Consider the following 17,361-nt stretch of genomic DNA (forward strand, 5'->3'; position numbering starts at 1 on the left):
GAATTGCAGTCAAAGGGCTGCTGCAGGAACTTGAAGGGCTGGGATGCTGCAGGGCAAGTGTCCCTGTGCATTGCAAAGCAGAGCAAATCTCCTGTGTGACTTCCAGGATAGCTCTTTGTGGCTTCCTGCAGTAGGCTACCAAAACCTGAGCTTTCTTTCCATGGAAATATCCTTATTCTGGCTTTCTCCAACCTAGATAACCAGTTCAGGATGTCAATATTGGAGCGACTTGAGCAGATGGAGAGGAGAATGGCTGAAATGACAGGCTCCCAGCAGCACAAACAAGGAGTAGGAGGCGGGAGCAATGGGAGTGGGAATGGAGGAACGCAGGTGCAGGTATGAACCCTGATGTGTCCAGACAGGGCAGCGTTATGCTTTCTTACCAGAGTTTGGGTTTGTTTGGGGGTTTTTGGGGGTGGGGGTGGGGAGTGGAGTGGAAAGGATTATAGTTTTCCCCTAAACAACATGTCTGGTTTGTGGGTGTCTTTAACAGCAGTTGGCTTTCACTCTCACTTGCCACTGTCTCAGTGCTTCTAGAAGTGGAAGGCTGCCTGCTCAGGGCAGGTTGCAGCTCCCCTCAGTGGTTAAACCGGGATGTGTGTGGTGTTTCAGTGCGTTTCTGGGACTGGGACACTGGGCAGCTGCTTTGAGAGCCGCGTGGTGGTGGTGTGCGAGAAGATGATGAGTCGTGCTTGCTGGGCAAAGTCCAAACACTTGATCCATTCAAAGACTTTCCGAGGAATGACACTGCTCCACCTAGCCGCTGCCCAGGGCTATGCTACGCTGATCCAGACCCTCATCAAATGGCGGTAAGACCCAGCCTGTTGGACTCTTGGGTGTCAGTACAGGCATGGCAGACGCATATGTAAGCTCTGCTTGCTCCAGATTTCTGGTTGTCCCTTAGAAACAGCCAAGTCCCTGAACTTGTCCCCTGATCTGACAGGACCTGTCTCTTGAGAGAGCAAGTCCAATCACTGGATGTATCATGTTCTTAAAGTCTCTGGTGGGGGCACCATCTGTAGTAAATATGTGTGTCATGGGCATGTGCTTGGCCACTTCTTTGTGGTAGGGTGCACTGGGTAAAGCTGTGCATTTAGGCAATGATCCTAACCTGGCTACAGAGCATCATTTGTTCTATTGTTTCCTGTGCAGCACCAAACATGCAGACAGCATCGATCTGGAGCTGGAAGTTGACCCTTTGAACGTGGATCATTTCTCCTGCACTCCTCTGGTAAGAGCAGAGACTGAAACTTCTGAGAGAGTTTGAGGACCCTCTAGAGTTCTTCCTGATGTGTTACTTCCCTAATGTGTTTCACACTCTGAAGAGTTTCTTGTGTGTCCTTGCTGTGTAAATGGTAAGAGACAGCACTGTCGACTTCCTGGCATTTTGTTGAGAGAGACCACACAGAAAAAACCTTGTCCTTGAGTAACATGAGGAAAGGGGACAGACAGGTGGTTCTGGTTTGTGGTTTACCCAAAATCTAGTCTCCACTATCGTGCTTGGGAAGGGACTTAACGCGCCTTCTCTTTCACTGGTTGACTGTAGAGATTGTGAAGTCATTGCAATATCTTGGTCATTGGAATCATGAAATCATGAGTAAAAACTTAGACAAGCAAAAAGCCAAAGTGGGTGGAACCAGAAGTGCCAGTTTACAACAGCAGAGTGTTGATTTTATTGTTCCCAACCTTTGGTCCTGTCTGAGTGTTTCTGATCTCAGAGATTCCTTTGCATATGAAGCTGTTCCGTCTCTACAGTGATGCCGGTGTCAACAAAAAAAAAAAAAAAAAAGGGCCAAACCCAAAAAAAACGTTTATTGCTAAATAAGAAAGCATCAGACTGTCAGCTTCATTTGGCAGGTGGAGGTTTCTCTGTCACAGGAGAGAACAGCATGCATATAATCCTCTGTAATGGCCTTTGTCAGGATAGGACATTTATAAAAGCCAGTTGTTGGGGTAGAAGCATGTTGTGGTTTTGCTTATCAGAGTCGTTTCTCCCTGAGCTGAGGACCAGACTCCACTGCGTTAGCAAGAAAGGAAGGAAAAGGCAGGTCACCCAATGGGTCAATTGTCTTTTCTTTTTCAGATGTGGGCATGCGCCCTGGGCCACATGGATGCAGCCGTTGTGCTGTACAAGTGGGACCGCCGCGCCATCTCTATTCCTGACTCCCTTGGGAGATTGCCACTGGCCATCGCCCGGTCTCGGGGCCACGTGAAGTTGGCGGAGTGCTTGGAGCAGCTACAGCGAGATGAGCAAACTCAGCTTGGGCAAAACCCCAGGATTCAGTGCCCCTCGAGCACAGACTCCAACACAGAGAACTGGGTGTCCCAGTGGCACAGTGAGCTTATTGCCCCTCAGGAGCCTCAGAAGGGAGTCACTGTGATTTCCAGTACAAACACAGGTAAAACAACCTCGAGGGCATGCACTGCTTTGCTGACATTTGACCTGTGAAAACCTGGGGGCAAGGACCTCACCTGGGCAGCAGATCCCACCTGTAGCCCCGCTGTCCATACTTCATTCTTCTTGTGAGGGCTCTGTCATGTGCTCCACGCACTTGCATAAGTATTGGGAAGAGGAGTGAATGCCTGCTTTAGAAAGGCATGTATATCTTAAGAGTGGTGGAGGTAGTATCCTCCCTGGGTGATAGTTACTCCCTTTGCACATACTGTCGGGTGTCCTAGAGCATGGCACAAACTTCTGCCTGCAGCTGCATGGCAGAAGCTGTCATAGTTCCTACAGCGATCATGAGTTACACGTTTCGTTTTGACCATTGATCTGTTTATTTCCAGAGCTGAGACGACCAAGATCAGAACCTTCCAGTTACTACAGTAGTGAGACTCAGAAAGATTACCCTGCACCCAAAAAACATAAGCTGAGCCCTGAATATTTTCAAGCCCGGCAAGAGAAACTGCTTTCCACTGCACTCAGCCTGGAACAGCCGAGCATCAGGAAGCAGAACTCCAACTCCAAGCAATCTGCCACTGAGACAATCAGCCCCAGTGAAGGGATAAGGGACTATGGCCGGGAGCTCTCCCAGCACATCCCAGAAGTTACTGGGTACCGGGGTTCTGGCAGCCAAGCAGGCATCAAATGGAACCCAAAAGACATTTATATTGGTGTGTCTGCAGTGCAGGTGGCAGGGAGCCAGAAGGGGGCTGCGCTGGGGAAGGACACTGTAGCCCATCGGCTACGCCAGCGAGAGCAGATGAACGTGCTGATGATGGCTGACAGGGAGATGGTGGATGCAGAGCTCTTGTCCTATAGGGACAGTGCAGGGGATGAGGACTGCTTACACCACATGGATGACTTGCAGGTAAGCACACCCATAGCACCAAGATCAGCAGTCTCAGAGCACATGGTGGCTGCACACAGGAGCCTAACTGTGAGAAACTTCTGTGGAGGCCTCCAGAGACTCTGAACTGGGTGAAAGGAGGTGGTCATATGCTGAATGTATACTTTCTTCCAGTTTCAAAGGGTATCTTTTCAACCCGGATGCAAAGGCTAATGGTTAGCATTTAGGGTCATGCGCTGGCATACAATTCTGTACAGAATGCACAAAATTGCGTGCAATTTTGCACGGAAAAAGGAAAAAGCAGAGCCTCCAGGTCACATCAGTAAATGAGACTAAGGTGACCCCATAGTTCTTTGGGAACTGGGAAGCCGTCCCTACAAAGACAAGGTGGTCCGAGAGTGGCAGTGCTGTGGTTGCAGGCGAAGCCACTGCACTTTAAAGGGCAAGGAGGTAAGGGCGGAGAAGGGGAGAGAGAGTGGGTTTGGGGAAGAAAAAATCCCACCAGGTATGGAATAGAGGAGATAAAAACACAAGAGTAGCAGGACAGACAAATGAGAAGTAGTCACTGGGAGAAAGATACTGCGCTTGGTCTTCTGAGCGAAGAGTAATGGGAACACAACCTACATGCACTGCCTTGACATCTCTAAATGTTCTAATCTTGCTGGCATAACATGGATGAAGCAAATGTTTGCAAAACAAGAACTGTTTTCTGTTCTTTGTATTAAAAATTCCTGTGAACCTTGGCAGGCAGGGGGGACATGAGTCAGAAGGATTCCTGACAAAGCTGTGGTCCCAAGGGTTTTAACTTCTCTTGATGTGCCTTTATTGTCTTGTCGTGCTCTACTGCACACCTCGATGGAAGAGTGGCAAGATCACCTTTCCTTTGGAAACAAGATAGTAGTGACAGCTGTCAGTAGCGGACAGCAAAGGTCAGATGACATAAACCTTTCACCAGATCTCTTAGGCTCCCCGTACACTCAATGAAAAAGAGGTCTGGGGAATATGAAACCCTGCAGTGCTTTGTTAGAAGAGACAGAAAAGCAAATGAGCTTTGGCTAATTACTTTCTCTCCAATGCTGAGACAAATGGTAGACTCCAGCTACCACAAGTTCGGGGAAAATGGGGCAGTCTGTCTAAAGCTGGGCTGTAGCATGCAAGCACAAGGCTCCTGCTACCAGGCAGCAAAAGTTTGCTCTCCTCTCCCCCTTCCCAGGTGAACATGATGACACTTGCGGAGCACATTATCGAAGCTACGCCTGACAGGATCAAGCGGGAGAATTTTGTGCCAATGGAGTCGCCACTGGTGGAGAGAACGGACAGTGTTGCCATGAGCACCACAATGAGCTGGCTGGCCAGTTACCTTGCTGATGTCGATCATCTGCCGAGTGCTGCACAGATAAGGTCAGTAAGAGCTGTGAAGTTGCTCTGGGTTTTTGAGTGGTCTGTATGCTGGGCAGCATGCACTGATTCTTTAGCCTGCAGGTGCTCTTTCTCAGTGGGACTCAATGCTGGTGTTCCAAGCCCAGCCACACTCTTGTGATCAAACATATCGTTGCCAGCACAGCTACAAATTCATGGAAGAATGGGAGTGCATGCAGCAGGAGGGGGAAGTGGCCACAAGGTCTGACTTGTGACTTCTCTTCCAGCGCCAAGTCTGTGCAAGGCAGTACAGGCAGGCTCAGGAATGTGGGATGTTGCTTGGAGAGAGGGAGGGGAGCATGAGCTTCTGCCTTGAACTCGGAAATGTTGTAGTCCTTATCTGTGATGCCAGCCCAGGTGCTCTGTGAGCCAATAATTGCTACTGTGATTGGTATTTCAGAAGTCTGTATAGTGAACCCCTGACCCCTTCTTCGAACACCAGCTTGAGCCCTGCAGGCTCACCAATCAGTGAAATAGCTTTTGAGAAACCCAGCCTTCCCTCGGCAGCAGATTGGTCTGAATTTCTGAGTGCATCCACCAGCGAGAAGGTAGAAAATGAGTTTGCACAGTTAACTCTGTCTGATCATGAGCAGAGAGAACTCTATGAAGCTGCCAAACTCGTCCAGACAGTGTTCAGGAAATACAAGGTACGTGGTCAAAACATCCAATGTCTTCCTTGTTAGGTGTGAGAGAGTATAATTTGTTACAAAACAAAATGTGGGTAATACCCACTCCTGGGACAAAACTACAGTTTCTGTCATAACCTTTTCAATGCTTCTAGCATTTGCTTGTTGATGTTTACCCAGCACCTACCGTACTGGAGAGAGCATGCCATGCTATAGCATGCCTTCTGTGCCAGAGCAACACTCACAAAGCATATCCTCAAAATATACCCCAGAGGTTCTCGTTAGTTGCCTGTTTGGTGTAAAGATCAATTTTGAGGGTTTGTCCCTTACGTGAATTGACAGTAGAGACACCTCCAGGCAATGCCTAGACCTGAATCGGACCAGGTGGCACTGATAGGAGAGATTTATAGAAGTAGGTGCCCTGCAAGCTGCTGTGAGCCACTTGACATCATCTTATTGCTTCTTTCCTTCTCCACATAGGGTCGTCCTCTCCGGGAACAGCAAGAGGTGGCTGCTGCTGTTATTCAGCGTTGCTACCGAAAATACAAACAGGTAATCAAGGAAGTGAAATTTTATGACACACACGTAAGTGCCATGAACACAGCCCTTTGTAATGGGAATTATCCCGCTGTTGCTCTTGTATGCTTTTCAGCACGCAGTAAGGAAATACCCTGCTAAGGCAAAATTGAAAAGGGAAGAAAATTCGTGTCCTGAATCTTAATTTTGGAGGGAATCCTTGAAAGCATTTTGTTTGTGATGATACCTGCATTTTTGCTATGAGATAGAGGGCAATGATGTTTTTCATATTGGCAATGATGTATTCCGTATTGGCCTTCATGCATGCTATAGCCTGGTGAGACTATTCTCTGACTAGTTGCTTGCCAAATTTCATTGTGAAATTGAAGTTGGTTTTGCCTTTGGTAAAGGCAAAGATGAAAAATAGGTTCTTTTATTTTGCACATGCTAAACTTTTAAACTATGGGAAGTCACGAAGTCACGTGTTTTAGCTTGATGCGAGTTGTTCCAGGACTGAGACTTTTCTCCAGATCTAGCTGGAGACATGCTTTTAGGCTGAGTTCTCAACCCCAGAAAAAGAAGATACTTTTTCTTTTTCCTCTTTGGTTGGGTTGGGTTTGGGTTTGGGTTTGGGTTTGTTGTTTGGGGGTTTTTTGTAGGGGCTAGAGCCCCACATCCCTCTTCACTATACCCTGCTAGACTCAAGCTGTCTGATGCCTGGCGGCATGTTACGTAAAGAGAAAGGCAAGGTGCCTGTGCTCTTTTGCAACCTTCAAAAACATTTGTTTGGGAAGCCTTTTTAGTGTTAGGTCACTGCATCATGATTCACATTCAACCTGTCACATGGCTGTCATTCTGGAGTGATGCTTCCTGTAATAGGGAAGCTTAGTTCCTTTCAAAAACTGCTTGACAAACTGCTTTGTCTTGGATCCTGGACTCGCTTCTTTTTGAAAGAAGATGGTTTGGGTTTATTTTTTCATTCTTTATTTGCAGAACTAACATTAACTGTGTATTTTTCTGTTTCTCCCTAAGCTTACTTGGATAGCCTTGAAGGTAATACAAATACAAACACTGTTTTGGAAAAAATTCCCCATGGGTCACTAACTTTCACATTCAATATAAACCAGGAGAACCTGGCATTTAGAGAAATGTTTTAATCGTATCCACTAATAAATATCTGTGGCTGAGAAATCACTGACAACTAATCCTTATGGGAGATATGTAGGGGCTGCTGTGCCACAGCATATCAATGTAGGAGTACAACTGGGAAAAAAAAAAAGTCTCCTGCTTCTACAGGTACTCATTTAAGCAGTGATGGGCTGAGGTGTGAGGAAGGTTTTGAAGCCAGTTTCTGGAGGACAAGCTTTCCTCTGTTGCTGCTGATTAGCCGTCATTCGGTGATCTTTGCCTTGGCATTTGGGGAGCGCAGGAGAACATTTATCCCACCCAGGCAGCCAAGGTCCTCTGCGTTCTGCCTGCCAAAGTGTTTTGAACATTCATCTTTGAAATACCTGTGCCCTGAACGCCTAAGACCACCATCTCACGTGTGTTGCTGCTCACACTGGAGGCACAACTGTTGATGCCAGTCTTAAATTGTTCATGGCCAATAATTGTTCTCCTGTAAAGATGGATTTCCCAGCTGTGCAACGTCTTGCTCTCATCAGATGCTAGAATCCGCTGAGCTTTTCTCAGAGCTACACAGGAGGCAAGGCACGCTCTTCTGGGAGAGAATGTGTCCTTGGGGTAATTTTCCATCCACAGCTTCCTCCTGCACCATGGTTTTGTATCAAAGTACTGTTGTATCAGCGCAAGTGAGCTGAGCTTTCCGGGGCACTGTACTTAGCTGAGGCTTACCGCTTCATGGAGTTCAGGGGACTTCTCTGTTTATCCTCTTCCCAGCTGAAGGGAAAAGAGGAGGAGGAGAGGGAGCAGCTAATCAGCTAAGTGGGTCTTAGAGTTGAATGCAAACTTATTGGGGTCTATCCAGTGACTGCTATTTTCTCTTTCACACGCCTTACTCCTCTATTATGTTACTGTATTGGCAGGATCAGCGCAGGCTTATGACTGAATTTGAACAGTCATAGCTTACATCACAGTTTCCTATTTGAACCCTTCTATTCAGGGGTTTGTAACTCAGCCACAGAAGTCCCATCTGGGCTACAAATTTGAAGGAAAACCATGACGAGCCCGTGAGTGGACTTATTTAAAATAGCTAATTTAAAACCACGATCTGATCCATTTAATTAAAAATGTTGAAAAGAAAAAAGAAAACAAAACAAAAAACCCAATGGAAATAAATAATGGCAAAATACAACTGCACCTAATGACTGCTTCAATTCCAAAAAGTGAAATTTGGTAAATGGTGGTCTGTGATGATATTGGAGGGGTTTTTTGCTTTGGGGTGATGTTGGGGGGCATTGTTTGTTTGCTTTTTGGTTTTTTGGTTGTTTTTTTTTTCCCCCAAAAGACAGGAAGCTCCACTGAGATATGTTAGGACATTACCCTATACAGGGCAGTGGCTGCTGTTTCTGTCTTATCTGTCTGATAAAGTAAGCAGAAGTCATAGCTGATAAAATATCCAGGAACAAGAGACACATAAGTTTTGAAGTGTTAAAACTTTCCAAATAAGATCAGTAAACACTGAAAACCTCTGTCCTAGTGTTAGTTCAGAGGTATGAGTGCAACTTCTATACATTATTCTACATCTCTATCTTAAAAAGGACTTTTAAAAATATGCATGAATGCATATGGTTTCTCTTAAGCAGCCATCTACTTGCGTGCTTTAAAAGGAAAAGCATGTAGAATAAAGATCTTTCTTTTTAAGAGTTTGTGCCTGCTTTATTTGGAATCATGGGGCTAGAAATAATACAGTGCTAGACGGAGTTTTGGATGTGTGTGACTGCTCATGTAAATTTGCAAGTTCAGTGGATCCTTGCTACAGACTTCTAATGAGATTTAGTTTTGCCTGTGACTTAGGCTCAGTATTAGACTTGCTTAATTAACTGTTCCGGGTTTGGGGTTTTGTTTGGTTTTGGTTTTGTTTTTTTTTTTTTAAGTTAGAATCACATGTTACTCCATTTGAAATGCTTGGATTTAAATGGATATATGAGCAATCAAAACTTTTGCAGTATTGTGCTATGGCATGGAAACAAGAAGCGAGCTGTTTAAAAGTTATTAGTCCTAGGAAGGTGGAATACCCTTGTGAACAGCAAATTTGGTTCTTACAAAAGTAATTTGTTTAAAAGATATTTTTAAATGAAGACACAAAAAAGTGTATTTTGGTTGTAGTTAATTTGTTAGCATTTTGGAATAGTCATTCACACTGCTTTATCCTTACAATCACTTAGTTGGGCATATTTTGCTGCTGTTGCTCTGAGTCTTTACAAACAATGGCTGCACAGAAATGAGCATCCTGTACTTTGTAATGAGATTTCTGTATGCAAGGGAAACAATTCCTCTAAGTGTAATCGATTGGTTTATCTCTTACGCAGACGTACTGCAATACAAATATGAAGCAGTGTAAACACAACTCAGGATCAGCTCCAGTTGTTCATAAGTATAGGATGGCTGGATCTGGTCATCAGCATGTACGTGTAGAGCCTCTGCTAGCTAGGTATTAAATAAAACCTCAGAGGGATGGTACACCTCTCCTGTGAGGAAAGACTGTGAGAGCTGAAGTTGTTCAGCCTGGAGAAGAGAAGGCTCCGGGGAGACCTTACTGCAGCCTTCCAGTACTTAAAGGGGGCTTATAAGAATGATGGGGACAAACTTCTAGCAGGGCCTATTGCAATAAGACAAGGGTTAATGGTTTTAAACTAAAAAGAGGGTAGATTTAGACTAGATATTAAGGAAGAAATTTTTTACGATGAGGGTGGTGAAGCGCTGGCACAGATTGCCCAGAGAGGTGGTCAATGCTCCATCCCTGGAAACATTCAAGGTCAGGTTGGACAGGGCTCTGAGCAACCTGATCTAGTTGAAGGTGTCCCTGCTCGTTGCAGGGGGGTTGGACTAGACGACCTTTAAAAGGTCCCTTCCAACCCAAACTGTTCTATGATTCTTTGAATCCCATCAAACTGTTCCAGGGGCAGCAAAACAAGTAGTTGCTTTCTTAATGCAGACTAGGTTCTGCACCTAATCTCACAGTTGTTCTAGTTTGCTGTCACCTTTTTCTCATACAGTTCATGATCAACGAGTAGATACTCATTTGCTTCTCATTGTGTCTTAAGTGGCACAAGAGTCTTTCTGTAGGAACCTGCTTCTTGCTGGTTTTATTGTAATGCCTCAGCTTCTCTTTGTTTCTCTTGTAGTATGCACTTTATAAAAAGATGACGCAAGCTGCCATTCTTATCCAGAGCAAATTCCGAAGTTATTATGAGCAGAAAAAATTCCAGCAGAGCCGACGAGCTGCGATGCTGATCCAGCAGTACTATCGCAGCTACAAAGAATGTGGGAAGAGGAGGCAAAACCGTCGGGCAGCCACCATTGTACAACAGAAACTCAGGTGAGCTGTTGGGATGTTAGATGCTACCATGATCTTTACATGTTGTTTTTACACTCATCAGGGCTGTGCTGTAGTTTACAAAGGCTGGTGGGAAAAGGACGGTGGTTCATAGGATAACTATGCTTGCATTTAGTAGTATTCTCCTCAGTTTTGCCTACACCTCACTGTTGGGTTTTTTTGCATTTAGAAGCAGTCTGCTTACCAAGAAGCAGGATCAAGCTGCTCGCAAGATAATGCGGTTTTTACGACGCTGCCGCCACAGGTATGACGCTATCTTTTGGTATCTGCCCTTTATTAGAGCAATGCAACAATATTCAGCAATGTCACTGATGAGTGCAATGTAAAGGGTAATAGGATCGGCTCACTACAGATCTTTTAATCAAATAACGAAGCCCAACTGCTTCCAAGTTATGCTGCCAAAAATGAAATCCCTAACTTAGGACTATTGCTGAAAGAGAATCATGTTCAGCTCCATTGCTGATATGGTGAAGCAGCCCAGGTTGTGTTGGGCAGACACAGAATAAGGAAGCTTTGAGCAAAGCAAGGCACATGACTTTAAAAGTTGGACTTGAGGAAGTCTGAAAAAAGCTTACTTAATCATAGCTGCAGCTTGTAAGTGCTGCACAAAGCATTCATGGTACGTGGGAAAGTGCAAAATGTGACGATCTGGTGTATGCTGGAAATGCCTTTAGTTTGGTCACAGGTTCCTTTGGTAAACTCTCATCAAATACGGGATCTTTTTAATGTGGATAGGTGGAATGTGCCAACAGAGCAGCGGACAAGTTAGTTCACATCAGCCACTCCACACATACCTCAGTAAGCTGGGAGTACAGACATAGACATGAAGATGAATCATCTCCTGCCAGTGTGAGAACCTGCACAGGCTTGCCAAAGCATTCACATGTGGCAGCTAGCGCTGTCATACCAGTGCTCTGCTATGTGCAGGGCATTTGTTTTGATTTCTCAATGAAAGGATCCCATATATGATCAGGTTGCAAACTGGAACTTTGCCTAGACAAAAGTAAATTCAGATGTTTCTGACTCTGCTCCCTCCATTCTCACCACACATGCATTTCATCCACTCAGGAGCTGGTCAGACCTGATGCATTTTGAAGCATGTCTAGTTCAGCCCAGTGATGTTGGAACAAGGAGAACTCTGAGAGGCAGAGGCATGTGATAAACTTGATTTTAGAAACAGACTCAGTCCTTTTTGTAGGATTTCAGAGCTGTAGTTTGCAGGAAGTCAGTGTGGCTCACATTGTGGAAGGACATCTTACCTGCAGGTTCAGTGCGAAGTAACATGTGTGGACAAGAAAGAGGGCTTTATCATTTCCAGGCCAATTCCAAATGCACTTGAAACAGCCGCAGTTGTTCATAAAGAAGCACAAGTGGCTTCTTGCTCTCAGCTGGGCATGTGGAAGAGACCAAAAGGTTTGTTTTGTTGTGTTTGTTGGGCAGCATGTCCCACTGAAGCAGGCAGAGGCTTGGAACTTCTGTATCCTCTCAGATCTGCTTGAGATCCAGACAGTCCCTGGGGAAGCCATGTGCCAGTTTCCATCCATGGAGGCTCTAGGGTCAACCTGCCAGCGGCTGTTACAGCCAACTATCACACACAAGCCCAGAGAATACCTCACGACGAGCTGTATCCCTGGGTTTCCCACCAATGTCCAGGATGCACTATGCACTTCAGCCACGCTCAGTTAAGTCTCCAACTGTTAATTTTCCACCTAGACCTCCAGGGCTTAAATTGCCCGTGATTTCAGGAGTTTTTCTTGCCTTCAGCTCATTGCCGTCCTCTTTCTCAGCGTCTCCTGTTTCCTTTGTAGAGCGAGACCCTACTCACTTGCATCGCTGAAGTTTGCAGGCAAGACCCTTCCCTTTGCCTGTAGTCGATCTCCTCTCTCTTCAGCAGCGTGGTCGCTGCTGCCAGGCATCTCTGGGAGATGGGTTTAAGTCTTGGGTGTTTATAGACAGGAAATAAAAATGAAGAAGCGGGGGCTGGGGGGGGGATCCATTGTCAGTAGGCTCTGTCTGGCTTATGTCACACTGCGCAGTACTTGGCATTTCTGCAACAGTGCAGTCCTGTCTGTCTGTAGGCACTTTGTTAGTGGTTGTGGTTACTTGGGAATTCATCCATGGTTCTTGGCTAGGATGCAACAAAATCAGAAAGTAACTTATTTACCCTGAAGATGTTAACTGTGTTTCAAAACTGCCTTGCTTTTCCTTCTGAAATAAAAACGATCACACATTCATGGTCATGCACTTTCTCCAAGCAATCCTAAGGGTTTAAAACTGTGTTAGTGTAACTAGTATTAATAACTGACACAAATTTTAACCAGAAGCATTCTGGCATTGGCAAATGCTAAAAATAAAAGCAGGACTTACCAAAATGACAAAACCAGCATTTAAATCTGCTTGAAAAAGACATAAATTTACCAGTCTACTAGATTTACAGAACTGTTTAGACATGTGACAAGTTTGGGCCTCTTTCCCCATATTCTTCCTGCTTGCCAAAAAAGCTGTAGCAAGCAGTTGCAAAGAAAGACGTTTGCCAAAACACTTCATGCTCTGTGCACTTAGGCTGCATCTGTGATCCTGGGATCACACTGCTGAAGTATCTCGCAGACCCTCGGACTCTCCTGGCTGCCAGTACCATACCGAGAGATCTGGTCCCTGAGCTTGTTTGCGCTCTGTGAAGAGCAGCACACAATACCACGAAGGATTTTGAAGACAAACAGATTGAAGTCTTTTGCTTGCATAAACAACTGCAGAGGAAAAGTACAATACTGGAAATGATACAGATCTACTTACTAAAAGAGAGCTTCACTTGCTTCATCATCTCAGCTGACTCAGACTGACCCGTTTGCTTCCTTGCCCCCCTCAGCCCCGAGGGGGAGATCCACACACTTTCCCCAGCACAGCCATATCCTGGCGAGACCACCTGCATTCGTTCCTTCCCAAGCTTGGCTCTGCAACCCCCTTTCTGACCTGCCCTGTTCGTGGTGCATGTACACTGGGGTACCAGGTGGAAGATGAGAGCATTGCTTCCCTCTCATCTGGTCGTCTTCAGGCTTTCTGAATTTTCCTTCTGTGTCTTAATAATCACAGTTATTCCTCACTGCTTGACTTTTCTTGCTTGCCTCTTTCTAAGGGTAATGAAACTTAGAATGTTAAGTAAGTTTAAAACCACCTCTGTATAAGCCTCCTAATTATATTCATTCAGTCTACTGTGTGTCCTGTGTAATGCTCACACAGGATACAGCTGCTGATGATGTGACTGGTACTTAGGCTAACAGCCACACGTGCTGTTTCAGGAGTACTGCTTGTTGGAATCCCATCGCGGACTGCTCTTGAAATGCTCAAAATTAGCATGCTGCTGCTATAAACAAGAAATTAAGAAAGGCCCAGGCTCCATAAAGAAATGCTTCAGCCATCCAAGCTCCTGAACATCCAGGGGCAAGCCGTAGCAACTAACACCTAATGTTATTTAATGGTCTGTAGCATAAAAATGGCACTGTGGAGCCACTTGTTAAACCACAGTGCCTTGTCAGTGCAAAGGATAGAAATGACAGATATTTTTGGAAAATCTGAGGGAGTGAGAGAGAAGAGAGCATGCACAGGAACATCAAAGAAGCAGGATCTTGTAGCAGATTTCTGTCAGCTGATAGAGATGGGGGAGGAGGCTGTAAAAGCCGTTTGCAGTCTGTCGTAAGGATAGTGAGCTAAGTGAAAAGGCAGTAAATTCTTAAAGTTCAGAAATTCAACCTTAAAGAAAAATGAAACTGTTTAACCTAGGGTTTTGTCCACAAGCAGATTCTGTTGCTGGGCCAATAAATGACTCTTAAGAGCTTATTCTGTAGCCTTTAGGCAAGATTTACTCAGGCTTTCCCCTGGCAACCATCTGGTTGGTTGTTTTTTTCCTATTTTAAAGTGATCAAACTCTACTTTAAGCCAGTTATGAGAACTCTTTGTCTGTTAGCATTCAGAACAGCTTAAATGGTTGTCTTGTCTTATTTTGCTTATTAGCTTTTTGACACAAAGGCTCAGTAGTGCAAACATGATTCCTATCAGCTTGAGGATCCAGGGTGCATAGGCATGTTGGTCTTGTGTTTTCTGATCTCCTGAACTTACGCTTGTTGCCTGGTCAGACAGTATTTCAGATGTTTGAGAGAGTTAATGAGAGAGGTTCTGCGGTTGGAGCTCTCTCAGTAATGGATGCATAGATGTTGATGAAAATCAGAAAAGAAATTTAAGTTTTGGTCAAATGTATTCTTAGAGAAGATATTGGAGCTCTAGCAGCTGACTATTATCAGGTGTCATGGAGACAAAAGTGGTCATTCATCAGCAGCAGTCATTCTGACGGTCAGACATGTATTGTTTCCGTTTGACTTTGAAAAAAAAACAAACCCAAAACTATCCATCTATTGTCATATTCTCAAAAATGTGGTGAAAAACATACATCAGCCATAACATGGTATCAACATAACTTGTCACCACAGAAGTGTTGTTCATTGAGAGTGAGAAACAGAAACTTCATGGCCTCCCAGGAGAGCTTTGCCCGTCTTCCCATGGTGCCTGGACCTGTTGGCTGGCACTTGACTAACTTTCAACCTAAAACTTGCCATTACACCTACTGTGAGTTGAGCTGTCTCCTGGCACGCTGTCCTGTGTGAGGCAGAATCAAGGTTTGTGTATTTAATGGGTTTGGAAAGACTCCACCTACTTAGAGATCCCCAGATATGATACGTCTAGAGCCACAAGGAAATGCGAGAGCTCCAAAGTGGTTTGGGTTTCCTGAGCTGAATCCATATATGGTCCATACCGTCAGCTTTCACTGAGAAGGTAACCTCCTATTTCCTATTCTTTCTCCGATTCTTAGGAAAATTTTAGTCTTCCAAGAGGTACCTATGCCATTGCTAGGCTGTGATTATGATCTGCAGTGTTTTTTCATGGAGTAGCATTTGGAATGAGATAGAAGGCAGACAATTGCTGCAAGGGAAGGCAGGATGCAGCTAGAAATGCCACCGGGATGACAGTATTGGGTTTATTTTACTTGCTTATTACTTCCTGCCCTAAAACACCTAAACACAGGACTGCTCATCCCTGGTAATGAGGAGGAGTCCAGTAGGCAGGAGTGGGAAGGGTTCTTTCTCTCCAGGCAAGCAGAAGTATTGTCTCCTCCTCCCTGAAGTGAAGCTCTTGGTAAGGTATGGTTATTGCCATGTGTGTGCTAATAGCTCTTTGGTATTGTTTTGCAATCTGAAGCCCACTGGTGGACCATAGGCTGTACAAAAGGGTGAGTGTAGCTGCCTGCTAGCCAGTTCCTCTTCCATTTTAAATATTTTTGCTTTTTGCTTGCTTGCATGGGGCTGCAGCCGAGATATGCCAGTAAGTTTCACCTCCATTAATTATATGAAACAGAATCCTGTATAAACTAACCCTACTGCAATGACTAACACTGCTGCTTTTATAACAGGACAGAGCTCTGCAGTAGACGTTACCAATGCATGAATGTGTGAAAAAGGACATGTATATTCATCATGGGCATGCTCAGGCAGCGTTGTCGGTGGGATATTTTTTCAGTATCCAAAATGGCTGCTAGTAGATTTTGGAACTTGACGGGGTCTGTGCTCACACACACTCAATGAGTAACAATGTCCTTTGTCCTGGGACTGCGACAGCGTTCAGTGTAGGTGGTAGGAAGCTGCAGTACAGATGCAGCCTACTCTAGGTGGGTGTTTGTTTCTGCCTGAGCCAGCAAGAAGCAGAAGAGCTCTTCATACTGCTTTTTACTCCCTAAGGTGGTTAAGCATCAATGCTTACCTTCTAGAAGCTGGTCATCAGTAAGTTACACATCTGCTTACCTTACTAGGGCCAGCTTTCTGACAACTGCTTCTCTCAGCTGTTAATCTACGTAGTGGGAAGGAAAACAAAAAAAAAATGAAATGAAGGTGCTATAACTGTGTTATAGCATGTGCTGAGTGAGCTTCTCTCGGGGGGTCTCATTCTCAGCATGAAAAGAGTCTGCTTGCCTTTGTGCTCGGTCATGTTAGTGGGCTGGTTAGCCCCACAGCAGGGTGGGAATAGGCCAAAGTGTTCCCACGGCAGGTCACAGTCCCTGCACGAGCAGGGAATGCTGTGGCTTTTAAGGCACGTGCCCGAGTTGTCAGCGGGACTGCTCAGTGCCATCTTGCATTTGAGAGGTTGGAGGACAGCAGGATTATTCTTTGTCAAAAACTGCAGTTGGAAATAACACCATTTGTGTGCTTATTACTCCTATTTCAGCAAGGGAGGAGAGGCAGAGGGAGGGATGACCTGGATTCCTGCTTCCACTTAACATTCAGAACAAAAACCTGAATTGTTGATTGTGGAGGTTTACTGATTGCAAATTGCAGAGGCAATTTTTATGACTTAGGAGTGAGAGTCTGAATTGGGCTTAAGCCTATGGAGCCTAACAAAGAAGCAGAAGCTAATGACATCTCTTTCTAAGTAACAATTTGGGTTCTTTACTAATGACAAATGAAGTAAGAATTGGATGAAATGGGGACAAAGGCCCGGATCAGCCCTAACTGCTTTAAGTGCTACTTTCATGGATCTTGCCCTGATGAAGAGAAACATTACTCCTGGTTGCAGAGACACCAACGCTGTGAAGTTGTTAGCTGGAAAATATAGCTCCAGGTCTTAGCACATACGGTAACGTGCTTTACAACTAATGCAGGTTAAGTCAGGAACTGTAAAAATAGCTTGTATTCTCATAATGGTGGACTGACTGGGTGACTTGCTTCTACTAACCTGATTCTTTGTGTATAACTAGGGCTAGTAATTTTTGGTCTACAGTTGGGTGTCTGGTTTCAAAAGCCTGTTGAAGAAAAAAACATAAATGGGTTTTGAAAAATAAAATTCACTGGAAGTAACTTAAAAAAAAGTTCTTCTGATTAGATAAATCGGCCTTCCTCTGTTGTAAGGACCTAAGTGTCTACTTTTATACGAAAAAACATTAGCAAGTTTA

General features: G+C 44.9%; 1 protein-coding gene across 7 annotated transcripts in view; it reads left to right on the plus strand.

Moving 5' to 3' along the window:
- The window catches only part of CAMTA1 (calmodulin binding transcription activator 1), a 324,130-nt gene that overhangs the window by 295,252 nt on the left and 11,517 nt on the right, over positions 1-17,361 (plus strand). For 4 of the 7 annotated variants that reach the window (XM_069782903.1, XM_069782904.1, XM_069782908.1 and 1 more), the window contains 11 exons: positions 197-336; positions 613-809; positions 1,153-1,231; positions 2,084-2,399; positions 2,788-3,311; positions 4,504-4,691; positions 5,110-5,356; positions 5,816-5,887; positions 6,884-6,904; positions 10,159-10,352; positions 10,540-10,614. In XM_069782903.1, the coding sequence (XP_069639004.1) occupies positions 197-336; positions 613-809; positions 1,153-1,231; positions 2,084-2,399; positions 2,788-3,311; positions 4,504-4,691; positions 5,110-5,356; positions 5,816-5,887; positions 6,884-6,904; positions 10,159-10,352; positions 10,540-10,614 (2,053 nt within the window). Of the gene's footprint in view, positions 1-196; positions 337-612; positions 810-1,152; positions 1,232-2,083; positions 2,400-2,787; positions 3,312-4,503; positions 4,692-5,109; positions 5,357-5,815; positions 5,888-6,883; positions 6,905-10,158; positions 10,353-10,539; positions 10,615-15,617; positions 15,649-17,361 lie in introns of all 7 variants that reach the window. The other 3 variants (XM_069782905.1, XM_069782907.1, XM_069782906.1) reach the window with 3 other exon arrangements.

This window comes from Haliaeetus albicilla, chromosome 4 (assembly GCF_947461875.1).
Source record: "Haliaeetus albicilla chromosome 4, bHalAlb1.1, whole genome shotgun sequence".
In the NCBI taxonomy this organism is placed as follows: domain Eukaryota; kingdom Metazoa; phylum Chordata; class Aves; order Accipitriformes; family Accipitridae; genus Haliaeetus; species Haliaeetus albicilla.